Source organism: Rhamphochromis sp. 'chilingali', assembly GCF_963969265.1.
Source record: "Rhamphochromis sp. 'chilingali' genome assembly, chromosome: 6".
NCBI lineage: Eukaryota > Metazoa > Chordata > Actinopteri > Cichliformes > Cichlidae > Rhamphochromis > Rhamphochromis sp. 'chilingali'.
In genome coordinates this window covers 41,489,344-41,508,205 of record NC_137933.1, presented here as the reverse complement: position 1 = coordinate 41,508,205, position 18,862 = coordinate 41,489,344, and the positions used below count along the sequence as shown (strand labels likewise).

At 46.1% G+C, this 18,862-nt stretch overlaps 1 protein-coding gene across 1 annotated transcript in view; it reads left to right on the top strand.

Annotated features, from left to right (window-relative positions):
* adamtsl3 (ADAMTS-like 3) overlaps window positions 1–18,862 on the top strand; it is a 188,575-nt gene that overhangs the window by 96,336 nt on the left and 73,377 nt on the right. The window contains exons 5-7 of the mRNA XM_080885193.1: window positions 1,574–1,619; window positions 3,669–3,905; window positions 17,902–18,028. Of these exons, the coding sequence (XP_080741319.1) occupies window positions 1,574–1,619; window positions 3,669–3,905; window positions 17,902–18,028 (410 nt within the window). The remainder of the gene's footprint in view (window positions 1–1,573; window positions 1,620–3,668; window positions 3,906–17,901; window positions 18,029–18,862) is intronic.

The following is an 18,862-nucleotide window of genomic DNA, read 5'->3' as shown; positions in this document are numbered from 1 at the left end:
ATGATGATGATGATGAATGATGAACTGGAAACAGGAAAGATGAGAAAACTGTGCACGTGTTTCTGTGACTGGTTGATAAGAACATTCAGCACCAGAAATAGTGATGAGTCAAACAAAAGCTGTGAAGTCCAACGATGCAGCCATGGACACCAGTCGATGTGAGGTTTGGCTATAGACTGTATATAAAGGATGGATACAGCCCCGTGACATCACCCCCGGTTTGATTCTGAGTCTTTGGAGACTGACTGCTGCTGGCCTCACAGGTTTCAGTGCTCACACCGAACTCCTCGTCACTCTCAGCCTGTTTTCATTTTAGACGAGTTGATTGAGTTTATGTTTGAATGCCTTTGAGCGTCGGAGAACCCGGTGACAGGATGATGTTTTTAGCTTTCTGGAGACAAGAGGAGCACGAAGCTCTGTCCACGTCTGCTGCTCCGCTATGATCATTGCAACTGAAAATACTGCAGTGTAATATTATCACCACCATCATTCCCATCGTTACCTCCACAGATGAAGCATTAATAGTTCCTCTGATGTCCACGTCAGGCCGATTCAGTTCCCGCAGGCTCGTCCAACAAGCAGAAATCAGCACGTTTACAGTCTGTTCAAAGCTTCATGGATGAGGTGAAGGTGGTGTAAACGGTCGGTGTAACAGAGGATGCTTGGGAGTAGGTCAGATGGAGGCAGATGAGGTGACCCGCTAAAGAGAGCAGCTGAAAGTAGGAGACGAATAAGAAAACAGCCTCATCCTGAGAACCGAGGAAAACAAATCTTCCCGTTGAACTTTTTCGTGATTTTCCTTCCTTTGGAGCTAAAAGAGGCCCCACAAACACACGACGTATCAGTGGAAAGCCCAGGAAGTCCTCTGTTTAGCACATCAGGACTTAGTAGGGTAGCTCAAATAAGTCAGTAGATATAGAGCAAAAACAAACGCCCACTGCAGAGAACATAAATGAACAGGCTGGTTCTCAGGAGGTTATGAAGTCTGTAGTAACAGACCGCACAGGAAGGCTGAGCTCCAGTTGTGGTGCAGACGGAAATTCAGGGATTGTATAGGATGTCACTGAGCACTGATTAGCAGGTGTCTGTGTCTGAGTGATGCGCCAACCAAGACAGCTGATTCACCGTCAGAGGTCAGAGGTCACGTCTGCCTTCAAACGAACAACAGAGGAGCTGAAACGCTTTGTTAACAGGGGAAGAAGCTGTTAGTGAGGCTGCAGCTGCTGCTGGGCCTTCTTTACCACAGCGTTGGTGCTGTGGGTCCAGGTGAGGTCAGTGAGTGACAGTGGGGGGGTTGTGTCTGCCGCCCCCCCACAGTCAGCAGCGTCTTCACTGTGAGCTCTGTGTGCTGTAATGAACTGAGTAAGTCAGTAATTAGGAGATTATTGTCTCGTTACACCATAATCTCTGCGCCCCAGTGGAACCATCACCATCATTTTTATCTGATTATAAAAATAATATTTGGCAGCTCACCGGCTGATGATGGGAAACGGTGCACGACTCGCTGTTTTTAAAGCTTTTGATGTCTTTTGGTTTTAATCACTAAATCGTTTTTTCTGACCTTGTTTTACAGAAGCTGTGAAGGAAAAAATATCCGCTACAGAACCTGCAGTAACACGGTGAGTCTGAGTGGGTCTAAGGTGGTCCAGGCGATGCAGAGAGAGACGCAGGGAGGAGGGACTCCTCCATGAACAGCTGAGGTGGTTCCACATCTGCCTCGTAGCGTTTCAGGCTTGTCCAGCTGGCGGAGGCCCTGGAGATGCTGGAGAGATTATGTCCGTCAGTGGGACCCAGACAGAGCTCTGAGCTTCTCTGCCCAGGCGCAGCTGTCAGTTTAACAGAGGAATGAATCGTGCCAACCGCTCTCCACATGAGCCAGGACGTTCCTCGCTGCTCAAAGGGAGTTTTTCTTCCCACTGTTGCCAAAGCGTTGGCTCACAGATGGTCGTCTGGAGTTGGAGGGTCTTAACCTTACGAAATAAAGCTCCTCGAGATGACGCTCGTTACATGTCCATGACGGGGGCTTCACCTTCCAGCTCAGCTTTCTCCACCACAGCGGTGCAGCACTGATCCACCTGTCATGTTCACACCTTCCTGTCCCTCATCAGGAGGATCTTCCTCACTTGGGGCACCGACTCCTCCAATCAAGAGGGAACAGAGACGCTCAGACTTTTGGGCGCTCGCTCTGCTTCTCACTCAGCTGTTAAACTCACAGAATTCTTCTTAACTTAGCATCCTGTTGACCTCGCGCTGCGATGACAGATGGGAGATGCAGCTTAGATTTTCGTTTCTTTCCCGTCACTCGGTTCCTCCTCTGCACAGTCTGCCCGTCCTCCTCTTCCTGTCTGTCGATGTTGGCTGGCTTCGGCGTGATCAGCTGCTGTAAACGAAGGAACAAGAAAAACCAGAAAAACAAAGAGCAGAAGTCTCCTGACCAGCACACCCAGAGATGGCACGACTAAAAAGCTGCCCAGGAATAATCTGAACAGACCAAACACAAATTTGGTCTGAATGTGTGTGTATCCTCCTCTACTTCCTGTTTATGCATGAAAACCTCATATGATCTATAAGCTAATGGCAACATCACAGATCCGGCCTGCTGAAATAACCTCGCCATTTTTAATCCGAGGAAAACCGGCCTTATTTCTCTCGTTCCCCACTGAAGTGTTTTAGTCTGGATCCATTGCATCCGGTGAGAAAAATTCCCAGGTTAATTTCTATCCCGTGTCTGTTGACACGTTGAGGCTAAGTCTGTGTGAACTGGAGCTCGGGCTGAAGGATACGAGCAGTGGCAGAGTGTGACTGCGTGGAGCCGATGTGTCACACCGGATTTGTCCAATTCTCCGTCACACGGAGGAGGACGGATTTTTGGCTGCCAGAGGAGCAAACGTCTGGTCCCGATCCGAGACGGCGTTCGGTCCTAAGAAGCACCGAAACAGCTTCTCTACAGCATCACCTCCTCTCGGTCACACAGACGGACTTCCAGCTGCAGCTTCGTTTTCCACGTTCTGTGGATATTTGAGTCATTAAAAGGAAACAACAGCCCTAAATTCAGCTGAAGCGTCTCCCAGCACCACCCTCTAATACACTGGTGTCACAGGAAAGTGTTAGTGTGGTGCATCTAAAAAACGAGTAGTGATATTTTTATATCATCTGAAAGAAGAAGGAGTAGTGAGGCTGATGACTATCACTCAGTGATGTGGAGCTGACAGTGAGCGGTAACCAGCCATGGGAAGCTGCTGTCAGGCTTCACGGCTCTGTGGAGTGTCTGAATTGTGTTAAACCAGAGATCTCTGCTCTGCCGTCACAGACTCCCTGCTGCGAGTTTCTGCTGGTGCCAGAAAATACCTGCTTCCTCCAGCTGTTTGATCATCTGCTGAAATGTTTAAGCTCCTCCACAGGTTGGAAATGCAAAAGTAAAATGTTTGCTCCTGAGGAAAACCTCTAAAACTGTGTGGCCTTCAGGGCTCACCGTGGCCAGCCCAGAGATGTAACCTCTCCAGCGTGTCCTGGGTCTGCCCAGGGCCTCCTCCCTTCTTTAGAAACAGAAAGTATGAGAGCCAACTGAATTAGGAGGCGAAATATGAATTTCGGTCAGTCGTCACGTGAAAAAACGAGATGAGTTTATAAAGAGTTATTGTGGTGACACTTTCGTCTCCTCTCCTCAGGACTGCCCTGCAGAGTCGGGGGATTTCCGGGCCCAGCAGTGTTCGGCTCACAATGACATCAAGTACCAGGGCGTCACGTACGAGTGGGTCCCAGCGCCGTACGACCCCACCGCCCCCTGCACTCTGCGCTGCCAGGCTAAAGGCCGAAGCCTCACTGTGGAACTGGCCCCGAAGGTGCTGGACGGGACTCGGTGCCGAGCGGACGCCTTTGACATGTGCATCAGCGGAGTGTGTCAGGTAAGGGACGCCATGAGAAATCCTTCCTGCCACTGCTGGCATGAATAGACGGTACTGAACGCGGGCACGTACCGCCCCCTCCTTTCTCTGCTCTCGTTTTCTTGCAGTTTTTATATTTAATAAAAGTGAACGTGGAAGTGCAGCTTTTATGTTCTCAGGTTACGGTAAGTGTCGAGCATTTGCTGCGTCGTGTTGAAGCCCTCGCACAGGTTCGTGCTCATGATGTTGAAGCTCCTAATGATGCCTTTGCACATCCATAACCCGGAGTGAGCACACCCTGAGGTCATTGAACGCACCCGATCGGCTCTACGGAAACCAAAAAGCTACAAAATGAGTTTACAGACGGAGCCACTGCGACTTCACTGCACGTGATCCTCAAAATAGGCGTAAAAACTGGAGCTCTAACTTCCTGGCTTGTCTCAGCCGAGACAGCCGTGTTATTGGTCAGACAGTTGCATTGAAATTACAGCACAGGTCTAGCAGACAGCTATTAGCTACAGCTGTGCCTGCACATCTGTCAGAGTGCCAAAATCAAACAGGTGCGTTAATGAAATGTTTGCTAGGACATGAACTATGGAGACCACAGAGCCGTTTGTTCCTGCTGTAAGGAGGGCGGGCTTACCGTTGGAGCCTGCCTCGTGTGGATGTGAGAGGAACTGCTGGTCTCAGTGTTTTCCACGCCGCCTTCTTTTTCCAGCCTGGGAGGTTGCCAGTTGGAGTCAGCCCCGGGAAATAAAGTGCACTCCCCTGTCCCACATTTAATTGACACATCTGTCCACCCTTCCTGGCTCTCTGCGGAGTTTGTAGCTCTGTAATAACATCAGCCCGATCCGCTTTGCTTCCAATAAACAAGAGCCAGAATTGTGTTTGACACTCGAGTTCACTCGAGGTCGTGTTTTTGGCGTGCCTCCTCTACATTTTGGCCTCATTAGTTCAGTTTTGTCCCAGTTAAACTGTGATGATCCTCGCGGGCCACGATGAAATAATGAAAGCACAGAGACGCCAGAATCACCCCGAGTGGATTATATATGGACTCTAACTGCTCGACAGGAGCGGCGTCGCAGGTATCACACCTGACAGACGCGTGTAGTGACTCTTTGGATGGCGGCAGGCAGCGGTGGCGTACATCTATCACGAGCTTTGGACGGCTTGTTGTTTTTCATTTTCTTGTTATCGTCACTTTGGCTGCATCTCATGCTGAACACCGAACGGCAATTTCACTCTCCAGCCAACAGTTAATTAGTTAAATTTAACTCAGCCTCTGAAGTGTGGCAGTAAACATGTTAGAAGCACTGGACTGTAAGCTGTGAACACAGCGTCTGCACACTGCCCAGCTCCGGATCTCCTCACTGCTCACTGTGAAATGTTGAAAATGTTTCGTTTAAAGGGGAAATTTAGGAACTCACAGTTTGGTTATTTGACCTAAAAAAAAATATTAGATATCTGTGAGTGTCTGCAGTGGCTGGTTCAGGGACCTTCTCCCTACAGAGCAGCATTAGCTCGGGGATGGTGGTGTGTTTCCTCTTCACTGACTGAAGTCCTGACATTAGAGGTTTCTGCTGTAATCCAGGATTCAGTATTCGCTCAGTAACAGCGAGCTGTCGTGGCACAGATGCATTAAAAAACATCCCAATGTGGCGCTACAACACAATCGGGTTTCACGAAGAGCACGCCATCCGTCTGGTCTCATCTGTCCACTGAAAGCATGCATCACACAGCCTCCTGGTTCATCCGTATGATCTCTGGCAGACTGCAGATGGGCAGTTTCTCCCTGCTGTGAACACTGCTGTTGTTGTCCCGATGATGATTCATGAGCATGAATATCAGTCAGCAAGGTGGTTGGTTCGGACGACATAGATGTACGGCTGTACGGAGATGCGTAACACGGTAAGGGGAATTGTTGAAAAGAATATATCAATGGGTCAATAGGTTCGACTATAGGAGCACAGGGGTGTGTTTAAATGAGACACAGAGACAAGAGTGTAACTCAAAAGAACCAGCCGACGTTAGTGAAATAAACCATTAAAGGCACTTTACAATTGTAGAAAGGAAACGTACAAAAGATGAAAGAAAAGTAAAACACATAAACTACTAAGACAACGACTTGGCCAAGTGTTACTTTTGGTTTTCAATGCTGGGCTTCAATGCTGGGTGCACCCTAGTCACCTGACTCCTTAACTTTGATAGAAACATATTACACAAATCTCACACTCCTTTCACATGTGGAGAATGTTCTACACAACAGCTCATTATTCAAAGTCCCAAATAAAAAATGTCCAAAAAATTCCCAGGTGTGAAAGAAAATAGGGGTGAGAGAATGTCAGGCAGTGGTCTCATGTATAACCAGCTGTGTGAGAGAGAGTGAGTGATACAGTCCTACCACACCTCAAGGTGCAGCACATCATCAAGTGGAAAAGACGCGAGTCTCAGTCTCTCTAAGTCCAGGTGGGAAGGCTCGCCATCGAATCCACCCCTGACCTGCCAACAGACGGGGTCAGAAGAGCAATTCAAATATTAATTATGCTGTTCTAGCTATAATGCACAACTTAGGATTTTGTTGACATCATACTCTACATCAATTTGCAATTAAACTACTCAAATTTGATAAAATAAAACATCTCTGTTACATAAACTGCAATATATTATCTTATGTTAAAAATTGTAATACAAACACTTTTCTAAATACATTATGAAAACATTAACACTTACAACCAAGCTAAGTAAAGTTAGTGCATATGTGACAGTTATTAACCAAACAATTCAGATAAATTCACTTACTGAACAATAAAGTGCAAAACAGATTTAGGCTACGTCCACACGTACCCGGGTATTTATGAAAACGCAGATTTTTCTATGCGTTTGCACCTTTCGTCCACACGTAAACGGCGTTCTCGGTCACTGAAAACGGAGATTTTTAAAAACTCCTGCCAGGGTGGAGATTTGTGAAAACTCCGTTTTTGCATTTACGTGTGGACGAGAAAAACGGAGAAAACGCAGAAAATGCAGCATCTTCTTCTTCTTTGTGTTTAACGGCGGTTGGCAACCAACGTAAAGGAGCATTACCGCCTCCTACTGTTCCGGAGTATGGGTCAGACACAAGCTGTATCAAAAAAACCCCAAAAACGTTTCCTTCATTTCTGCGTTTACGTGTGGACGAGATTATTTTTCAAAACGAAAACGGAAAATCTCCGTTTTCAAACATACCCGTGTACGTGTGGACGTAGCCTTAAACTAAGACATACATGTACTCAGCGATCTCAGTGCATCAGGCCGAAGACAATGGTACGGTGTCTCTCGGTCGAACCACGCGGGACTCTAAACAGCGTAACAGGGCATGTTTTTTTCTTTAATGACAGTACTACGACGTGAAGGAAAATAAACATAAAGTTGCGCTTCAAGTGTTACCTCACTTCTGGAAGCAGAGTGAGATGAACTTCCAGGCAGCTGATAACAACTAGAGCTAATGAAGGCTAACAGTTTAGCTAGCTTTCTAAAGGCGCCAGAAAACTGCAGCATTCGTCTGTTTACTCACTTTGACTACTTTTAACATGAAAGGCAGCTGATAACCAGCGAACTTATGTGCAGCACAGTTGGTTGCAAACTTTTATCTAATACTTTTTCCAACTCAAAAACTTCAGTCTCTCAGGGATCAAAACTTTGCAGCGCAGCTCAGCACGCGACTACACACACGTAGCGGCGAACACAGAGCAGATGGGAGGGACACACAGCGGCAGGATGCTTTCCCATTGGTCAAAGCATACTGGGACCTGTGCATTTCGATTGGTTTGACAGGCTGTCCATCTCTACTCATATTTATCAGTCCTTAAAGTGGTACCCTCGTTTTATTTGGGTTACAGATGTCTCTGAGACAGGGCAGGAGATTGTTCAACATCATCTTGGAGAGTGAGAGGAATCCTGAGGAAGGGAGAAGATCAAAAGTGCAGATCTGTAGGAACTACAGTGGGATGAAGCTAGCTTCAGAGAGTAGTTGAAGAAGAGCGGTGATGATCAGTGAGCAGCAGGACAGCTTCACGATGAGAAAGAGGTTTCCTTGTGATTGCTCTGAGAGGGCAGATGTTGGCCAGGTCTTTGTGGATCTGTGAGAGGAAGTCAGGAGTGCTAGAGAAGGATGTGAAGGTGGTGCAGGACATGTACGAGGAGGTGTGCAGTAGGAGCGACTGATGGGATGAAGGTGGTGGTGGGATCGCATCAGGAAGCTGCTCTGACCCCCGTCTTGTTTGCAGCGGTGATGGAAAGGCTGACAGATGAAGTCAAGCAGGAGGAGCAGGCGGACTATGGTGTTTGCAGACGACGCTGTGATCTGTAGTGAGAGTAGGCAGACAGGTGGAGGAGAGCCTGGAGAGGTGGAGGTATGCTCTGGAAAGAAGAGGAGCAGCAAGACAGAATACACGTGTCTGAATGAGAGGGAGACAGGTGGGAAGGTGAATGTGCAAAGAGCAGCGGTAGTGAAGGTGGATGTGTTTAACAACCATCCACAGAGAGCGCAGGCAGGGTGAAGCGGGTGGAGACGAGTGTCAGGAGGGATCTGTGACAGAAAAAGAGCAGCAGGCCTGAAAGGGAAGATTTAAAAGACGGTAGTGAGAGCTGCTGTGATGGTCTGGAGACGGTGGAGGTCGAGCTGAAGGTGTTGAGAGCTTCTCTGGTGAGTCTGATCAGAGGGTTTGCACATGTGCAGAGGCGGGAGGATGGAGGTATCGGACAAAGGAAGATGAAGATGGAGCTGCCAGGCAGGAGGAGGAGAGGAAGACCTCAGAGGAGGTTCGTGGATGTAGTGAAGGAGGACATGCAGAGGGTCGGTGAGACAAAGGAGGAAGCTGGGACAGGAGGAGGTGGAGGCAGATGATTCGCTGTGGTTTATGCAGAGCTCCAGAGGGTTTATCAAAGCATGTAAGCTCCACCAAACTGCTGACAAAATCCTTAAAGAGCAGGTTTCTCTTAATGAGACGAGCGACTTCTCCCAACTTCACATTTTTGACTCAAACTAAATGTGTCGAGTCAAAAACAAGAGAACAACACTGAAAGAAAAAGCGAGAGGAGCTCTGACAACGAGTAAAGAAAAAAGTGGAAAATTGTGACAGGAGGAGCGAACAACAGAGGGAAAAGGGTTATTTCCTCTCAGCTGCTGCAGCAACAGTCAGTGTAACGAGCTACACCGTTCTCATCAAATCCAATAACTCGCCCCGCTTATACACATCCAGCTGCCTGCATCACACTGCACCTGCGACCGCGCTGCTCCGTGGATGGAAAAGGCCGACGCATTCGCAGACCGACACTTGAAATTACACATTATCCTTTAATGGTGTCTTTATACACAAGTCGTAAGAGGCTTTCTCCATCCGCAGCTGTCGTCCGATACTTCAGCCTGTATTTACTCTGAGGAGAAGCTGTCCTCCTCCCTCTCTGCTCCGCTCGCCTCCATTCAGCAAACGCAAAGATACATAAACACTGTGAAGTGGCTGCAGGGTAACGGCGCAATTAGGACACGAAATAAAAATGTTCAGTGTTTATATGCGGTAGTTTAATATCAACAGAAGGTTTCAGTGTTTATATCTGAGGCTGTTGTTTCCGGCCGCTGTGCCAGAACCGCTCATAAACTTCAACGCAAGTTCCTTCTGATGTGACACAGTGTGTGTGTGTGTGTGTGTGTGTGTGTGTGTGTGTGTGTGTGTGTGTGTGTGTGTGTGTGTGTGTGTGTGTGAGTGTTCCCATCATTTAAACAGAGCCTTTTATATTTTCTTAAAATGGCACATTTTGATTTTAAAGACTGAGAACGTCTTAATGAGGAGTGACGTGTGACCCTGGGGATCTGCTGTTGGCCCGATTCTCACTGTGAGAATGAGTTTAGGCAGAGATGACATCGGGATTAAAATTGAGTCTTTTACAACATTAAACACACGTTAAAGCATCAGGAAAACTTTTCATTTTCCAGGAAGGTTTGAAAACATCAACAAAAGATGTAGAACAGCAGATAAGTAACTCTTTAACTTTCCTGTTCAGAGATGGGATAGAGAGACAAAACTAATTACATATAAACACACCGGGAGTTAGAGAGGTGAGTGCATCATGGGAATCCCCGGCAGCCTGCGTCTATTGCAGCATGACTAAGGGAGGATTCAGGGTCACCTGGTCCAGCCCTAACTATATGCTTTAGCAAAAAGGAAAGTTTGAAGCCTAATCTTGAAAGTAGAGATAGTGTCTGTCTCCTGAATCCAAACTGGAAGCTGGTTCCACAGAAGAGGGGCCTGAAAACTGAAGGCTCTGCCTCCCATTCTACTTTTAAATACTCTAGGAACAACAAGTAGGCCTGCAGAGCGAGAGCGAAGTGCTCTAATAGGGTGATATGGTACCACAAGGTCATTGAGATAAGATGGGGCCTGATTATTTAAGACCTTGTATGTGAGGAGCAGGATTTTGAATTCTGGATTTAACAGGAAGACAAAACAGGAGAAATCTGCTCTCTCTTTCTAGTCCCTGTCAGGACTCTTGCTGCAGCATTTTGGATCAGCTGAAGGCTTTTCAGGGAGTTTTTAGGACATCCTGATAATAATGAGTTACAGTCGTGCAGCCTGGAAGTAATAAATGCATGAATGAGTGTTTCGCTCTCAGACAGGTGGATTTGCATGTCTGTGCAGTTTAAGCACATCAGCTCCAACTGTTTTGTTCCTGTTTTTAAGACTGTATTAAATGAGCAACCAACCAAATGGTCAGTGACCAGCTGACCTGAGTTGGTTTCTTCTGCTACCAGCTGGTTCCAGACCCTCAGATGTGTCATTGATGGAGGAGGTTTCTGTGATGCAGCTTTACTCAGCGTGTACGTCCAGAGAGTGCATGCAGCTCCATGCAGCTGGACGTGAAGTGACTCTAAAACTGCAGTTTTTCTGAGACGCCGTGGTGCTGATGGCCTGCAGCCACTAATGGTTGAGATTCTGCGTCAGCAGAGAAGCACCACTCATTTCTGATTAGGACTAATCAAATCAACGGTAATCCTCACACGCGAGAACCTGCTCACGCCCGCACTGCAGCGTCGGCCCGAATGAATGAAATTACGTGCCAACAGATATTTGAATTCCCTGATAACAGTTTGTCACCTGAAGTGAGGATGAAATATTCGCACAACCCTGACGTTCCTTAGGTGCACTAATCTGACATTTTGTGGCACACACTGCAGATTAGACGCCTCTAATCCTCAGAATTACACCCCAGCTCAGTCACTGACAGCCTGATGCCTTCCTTTCTCAGCTGCACACTCCAGAACACCAGTTCCCCATTTCATAGTTTTACTGTGAGTTATGATGAATCTGTCAGACGCTAAGTTAAACCACGCGGACTTCCTAAAGCTGAAGGAGCTTCTAAGATTTGGTTTGTGAACTGAAAAAGGTCATCTCACAGCAGAAAACAGTGCTGTTGGAAGGATGTGACACGTGCCAATGATGTGTAATTTCCTCGATTGTTGAATTCAGCTGAAAACAGCATCTCTGAAAACTTCTTTGTCTATTTTCAGAGATTTTCTCGTAAAGACACAATTTTATACCCTCATCATGTGTAATCACTGCTCTCCACATTTTTCCTTTCACCCTCTTACGTGTGTGATGTGTGCAGGGCTGACATTTCTGTACAAAACACAATCTTAACTCACTAAAGGCAAAACATCAAAGAGTATTTTCTGCCTGTATGGAGGACCAGGAATGCCAGAATTATGAGCCAAGACGTGAGCTGACTCAGTAAATCCAGATGCCATTGAACGCACCCTACCATCCATCTGTCCTCTGACCTGTGCTGCTTTAATCCTGGATGTCTCTTTTATGCCTCAGTCATCCAGCAGAGGCACCTGGTGTCAATCAACCAATCACAGCTCAGTGCACACTTTAAACGGCAGGTGCTATTTTTGATTAAAGTGGAAAAGGAGAGTAAAGACAAAGGGAGCTGTATTTAATGCCGTTTCTGTCATGGCCGGGATGGCCGATGTGTTTGAGGTGTGGACCCAAAAGCAGACACGGGAGAGAAAGCGAAGTATAACCAAAGGTGAGGCGAGAAACTAAACTAAAACCTAAATGTGAGCACTGTGACGTGGAACGTGAATCTGAACAACAGCATGAAAACTATCCTGAGACTTGACGTAACAGGACACGAGACAAACAGACGACGCGACACTGAACAGAGGGAGACAGAGGACCTAAATACACAGAAGGGTGACGAGGGAAACAGCGAAACTAAACACACTGAACATGGAAACAAGACTTTCAAAATAAAACAGGAAACATGGAGAGATGAGTGGACATACATGACAGACAGGAGACATGGAATGAACACGAGGAGAGAGACGCGGACACAAGGACACGACACATGACAAACAGGAACAGACATAAACCAGACTAAACTCAACTAAGACAAACTAATAATAAAACTAGAACTGAACTTTCTCTCAATAAGCAATCATAATAATGCACCCTGTGGACTTTCTTTTCCTGCCTTTACTTCTGTTGTTCGGTTAAAAATGTCTTGTGTGTATGTAGACACATGTGGTGTCTGTGTTAGGGTCCTACTCTACAGCTACTTCCGTACGTACGCCGTTGTTTAGCGCGGTGTAATGATCACGATCAGAGGGAGAAGACGGCAGTGCAGCAGGAGAACGACAGACAGAAAAAAGATCAAAAATACAAGAAAAAAAATAGTAAGCTGCGTTAAGTCTAGATGGAGTCTTTTAGAGGCGACAGGAGTGGGAGTAATTATTCCATTTTATTCTTCATCTTCAGCCTAGATTTTTCTCCCACAATAATTTTCTGCTTTAGGAGTTTTCCTGCTTCCACGGCTGTTACTGTGGAGGAGTCTTTGTGCTGCTTCCTCTTTCATCTTCTCTGCACTAAAATTCCTCTTTCATAAGCACTAAAACATATTCAGGGCACGGCTCGAAACACTGAAATCCCAAATGATCCAGCCTAACAACATCAACGTGAACACTAGACAACATGGTCTGTGCGAGGAGCGAACATGTTCAAGGATATGGAAAAGCGTATATATGGACTCCTATATGTCGTGTATTTTTAGCTTACTGATAGCAGCAAACTTTATAAATCTCTGTCTCCAGTGTGTATGTGGAAGGCTGAGACAGCAGGTACTGAAAAACACTGTTTAGATTTATCAATATTAGTATGGACATAGCCTCGGTGTTGTGAAATGTTCCTGCTGGGAAGCTGTTTGGCCAGAATCCAGGTAGGAAAAGAAATGAGCCTGCTTCCTCCGGGCTGAAAAGTTCTCCTCTCCTCCACTTTAAAGTTGTTTGGCCACAAACCTCACCTGCCAGGATGTAACAGGCAGTTTCCAAAGAGACAGCATTCACTCAGACTGCTTCAGGTACATCATTAAACTGAAAATAATAATGAGGCCAGACACACTCAGTCACGCAGGTAGACGGGCAGTCATGGGAGGCAGATGATGGATGCGTGCTCTAATGGCAGCTGCTGCGAGACCCGGCGTGCCGAGAGGCCACCGGGCACGCCGGGTACTAACGGTGATGGAGGGAGTGTGGAGCAGCGAGCGGCTCTGAAGCGGGAAGTTTGTCAGTGACGGAATGAGGCCAGTCCCTGCTCTGCTGCATGTAGTTTATGTAGATTAATAATACACCACACGTATACACGGAGACCAGAAAACGAGTCGATCCCAGGGAGCTGCAGTGCATCGTGTCGTCTGTCACTGTGTTTGTCTCCCCGTCACACTTTGTCACCTCGATAATCCTCGGCTTACAGGGTCTCTGCGATTGCTCTAAAGAGGCGTTTGTGTTCAGGGTGAAAGTGCGAGTTCATTCCATATGCCCCATAACAACACATCCGCTTCCAGTTTCCACATTTCCTGCAGCTGGCAAAGTCACAACGACGTCCAAAGAGTCAGAAGCATACAGAGCATGAAAACTGACATAAATCAATTCAATATTTACTTTTATTTATTTATTTTAGCAAGTAAGAAACTTCATGGAGGACACACAAAGCGTACGCCCCACAGAGTTTGCAGAGTGATGCCATGGACAGGTGTGGCATTCTGACCGCTGACGAGAATAACACCGATCATCGCTTCATCGCTGCACCTGTTAGTAGGCGAGCTATATCAGGGAGGGAGTGAACATTTTGTCCTTAAGGCTGATATCACAGCAGTATCAACACCACATCGTCTCAACTCTGCAGGCCAGGGGTGTGTCACAGTGTGATGGTTTGGGGGAGGTTCTGCTGGGAAACCTTGGGTCCTGCATCCATGTGGATGTGACTCGACCTCACCATTAGGGTTTTGATAATCGATTTATTGATTATAATCGATTCTGTCTTGGATAACGTGATATCGATTCATTAAAATCCTGAATCGATTTTTTAATATAAATTTATTTTGCCCGAAATGCCAGGATCTCAATTTCAACAACCACCAAACAGCTAAGACAGTAAATGAGAGCAGGTACACGGCTTCTGCACAAAGACGTAAACACAAAGCACGGAGCCGCCGACGGATCGGGATCAGTGAGATGTCGCCTTTCTCACCCGACGGCACGGACACGGTCGGGGCTGTTTGTTTCCTATTACTTACTTCCGAAAAGAAAACCTAATTTTCTGCAGGTCAACAGGCTTCTGAACAAATTTAAACTTTTTAAAATTATGCAAAATGCAAAATGCTCAGCCGTGTTTCTGATCAAACTTCAGAGGTAATGTTCAAGTTGATTAATGGTTTTCTTTCGTTTTTGATCTACTGCAGAATATTTTTATAAAATCCAGGCCAGGAAAATCTCCTTCATGTTTTTCTGTGTTTTATCTTCAGCTGCTTTGACACAAAGGCCTCTGCTGTGATGCTCACACCTTTGATAAAGTCTGGAAAGTGTCAGCTTCCTGTTTATAGATACAAAAATATGTAAATGTGCTGATCTGAATTATAATATTTCTGACTGTCTGAGGCAAAATTTCCCAGATTCAAATCGAATTGAATCGAATCGGGACCTTGTGAATCGGAAAAGAATCGATTCTAGAAATCAGTGACGACACCCAGCCCTAGTCACCATCGTTGCAGAACCTGCAACGAGCCTGGTTCTGCTGGAGGTTTCTTCCTGTTAAAAGGGAGTTTTTCCTTCCCACTGTCGCCAAAGTGCTGCTCATAGGGGGTCATATGATTGTTGGGTTTTTCTCTGTATGTATTCTTGTAGGGTCGACCTTACAGTATAAAGCACCTTGAGGCGACTGTTGTTGTGATTTGGTGCTGTATCAATAAAACTACTCAAAATGTTTTTATTGAGTGATTTTGGATACAGTTTATGAAGAAAAAAGAGGGAAACACAAAAACTTGTTACACTAAATACAAAACAGAACTTCTCATGTTGGAACAAAAAAAAAAAGAAAGGAAAACAAACAAAAAAATAACAACCCAGGATGGGCGATCGATACTAACAAAGCCTTTCCTTACAAACCACACAGAAGTTAGCTCAGTACCACTGAGCTTCACATTCCCATTAACACAGACACATATCGGACCTGCTGCTGACACGTTGGTGCAGATACCACAGCACGCCTGCAGGGGTCGAGCGGAGGCCACGCTTCGAAGGGTTAGGGGGACCGACGCAGTATTAGGTCAAAGTGTTATGTCTGGTTGGTGTAAAATACTTCTTGAAGTTAATTCATTGGACGCTAAAAGCCCTTCAAGTCTTCTAATTAAGAAATAGCGCTGAATGTGACGATTGAAAGAACTAAATCTGCAATTGTGACATTGCAGAATAGAGAAAGGTGTTTCCAGCCATTAGCAGTCTTGACCAAGTGGTCTTTAAAAGTGGTTTAAGAGTGCTAGATTTACGCAGTGGTTAGTGATACTGGCTCATGGCAGGAAGTTCCTGGGTTTGAATGCTCTTGCCAGTTGCGTCCTTTCTGTGTGGGCATTGCCTGCTCTATGAGAAAGCGTTTGAACCACACATCACTTCTCAGCACATTTATTCCAGAAGCTGTGCCAAGCCCCCTTTATGACTAACAGTGGAGCCAGGAGCAGACCAGGTTAGACCCAGATGATGACAGATGTTCTCTTCATCGATGACGTCCATTTTCATGTCCGTGTAGGATCATTTTGACCACCTGGGCCTTTCTGTGTATTCATTGGTCACTGCTGTCGTAAAAGAAAAGCATTCATAGTTTGCCATGAGTCATTTTCAGTCCTGCATTCTGAACGCTTCATTATTGCTTTTTAAAAATATGCAGCTTGTTTTTGAAATCGGGGACGGTCTTGTTTATGTCCTGTGCATCTGAGGAGGAAACGTTTCCTGCACACTCATCCTGGTCACACTTAATTTGTCTTGTTATTTAAAGCCAGGATACAAGGTCCCAGTGACCCACAAAGAAATACAGAGATGGGACTGATTATACAGAATATGTTTGAATGTTTTCCAAGTTGAATTTTATCCTAGATTATTATAGGCCAGATTTGATTAAATCACCTTCTACCAGGTAGTACAAGCTCATCTTGACAGAGTTTGAAGTCTCAAAATCTGACTGTTCCCTAGCAACCCAGACTTATATTTGGAAATAACTCGATTGTCAGATACGTCCGTATGAACACACACAGTCTTCGGGCAGGGGTCAACATTTTTGGTAACAGAAGCTTTGGCTGGATGTCTGATGATGGTTTAGCTTCTCGTGATCTCATGATTCACCATGATCGTGGAAGTCCTGGACGCCTCTGTGACTACAAGCAGCAACTGTGTATTCCCTGACTGGTTAGCAGGTTGATGGAGCTCGCTGGCTGTTGCTCCACGAAGGGTTCAACGTTCAAGTTTAGAGATGGCAGCTTTGCTTCGTCCTGCATCTTGGAACTACAAACCCCCATCCTGAGGGAAGAAGCTGAGGATGGAACCATGACTTAGAATTGATAAAGCCATCCGTCGTACCTGTTTAGAGCACAGGCCAAACAGGGCTGTGACTCACCTATCGGACGACTGGACCACCTCACTGTCTGCTTCTGTGAGGTTTTCTCTGTGACAGAGGTCTGACTGAACCATACCACCAAACAAAAAGATAAAACAAAGTTAAAATTGTTCAGTCAATGTGGAAATGAACAGGTTTCCAGTGATCCTTTTTGCAGACCGATTTGCAATTCTCATCAGAATTCAGTTTCTCGTTGATTATGGTCCCAAGATATTTACATGATTGCACTTACTCTGTTTTTTGACCTTTAATTAAAGTGACTCCGTGCCTATAATCATTCACAAAGAGGTTTACAATGCTGCACCGAAAACCTCAGAGGGATTGGTTTGGTTGCAAGCAGCTCATTGTGGGCTGGAAAATGCTCATTTGCTAATTTGTCTGCAAACACAAAGCAGTGGTGAAAATGTGCCAGAAACCAGAAAAACCAGAAAGTTTTTGAAGGCTGCAACACTAAAACACAATGTTTAAGGTTTACATTAATGTTCTCGCTTCCTGTTTTAGGAGCTAGCTGTCTGAGGCTAGCTTGTTTGCTTGCTAATCTCGCTTGCTAATCACCTGTGGGTAAGAACTGGGGGGTCCAGATTTTGCCTTGACGAACTGCTTCACTGTTTGCTGTTTCTGATTTTGCCGGCTGTCCATCCATGGACGGGAACAATGACAGGAGCAGATGAGGCCTTGAGGCGCTCGGGTGTGAGCGTAAACATCTTGCAGAGTCTCCACACAGAAGTCAGTCAGCAGGCTGTTAGAGAGACCTGAGGGAGCCGGGGGACGCCTCCGTTTTAATTATGTTGCAGTGCAGTCAGACATTGGCTGAGAAAAAAATGACCAAATGTTCATTTAACGACTTTCAGAAGCGCACAAACAGACTTTGGTTGAGCTTCTGGCTCTAAACTGTCCATCGTTGGAAACTATTGTTTGGCATGTAAATTATAATTAGACTGAACGTCCTCGCTGTTGGTCGGAGACATAATCCAGCCTGACTTTGTCCTGCAGCTGTCTTTGTTTCAGCCTCTTCTCTGTCTTTGTGCTTGTTGCGTGTGCAGGAGGTGGGCTGCGATCGGCAGCTGGCCAGCGGTGCCAGGGAGGATAACTGCGGCGTCTGCGGTGGCGACGGCTCCACGTGCCGCCTGGTGCGAGGACAGGCCCTACCCCACCTGACTCCCGAACAGTGTAGGTATCAGACGGCCCTGAAAAAGAAATTCCACGTCTCCTGTCGTGTTTCATGCTCTGCAAGCTAATCGTCAGCACTTTAATACCAAAATACTCTTTGCACATCTTTCTGAGTGTTATTAAGTCTGTCACCTTCCTGCCTCCTGCAAATGGCTCAGTCTGAGCTTTCATTTTAGAGAATAAACCATCAGCTCAGGCCTAATGTCTCCCTGCTGGTTCCAGAAATGTAGACAAAACGTGGTCTGTATATGTGCCCGGGCTGCCTCCCAGTCAGGCTCGGTGGGAAATGCATTGTGGGTATCACCTGGCTTGACTTGACTGGTCAGTTGAGCCGTCCTGGCTTTGGCCTCCTCTTCGCCTGCAGCCTCTATTTATTCATCAGGGCTGGACTATTAAAATGCCATCTGGCTTCAGCAGCCTACACTCTACCCAGCATGTTTTTATAAAATCAGCTTCAAATCTGAAAGAACAACAACAAAGAAAAACCAACGGCACATAACAGGAAGAGTCCAGCATTAAATGTGCTTCTGGAAATGAGTTTTAATCAATCTCATCTTAAAACAACAGAAGAGCATCGATCGTTGAGTCTGTCAGGAGAGATTAGCTGGAAAATGACTGACGAGCGCATCTGTATTCATTGCCGGCTGTGGATTTCGGGAATATTGCTAAACAAACAAACCAGCTGGCTTACCAATAAATACATAAATACGTAATGTTCACCTCTCAGCAGTTTGCTTTGAGAGAAACGTGACGCTGGAGCAAAGCTGAACAGAGATGTCTGCCAGGTAGTGCTCGCTCCTGACTGAGCGGAGCTGCCAGCAGAACAAATAACAA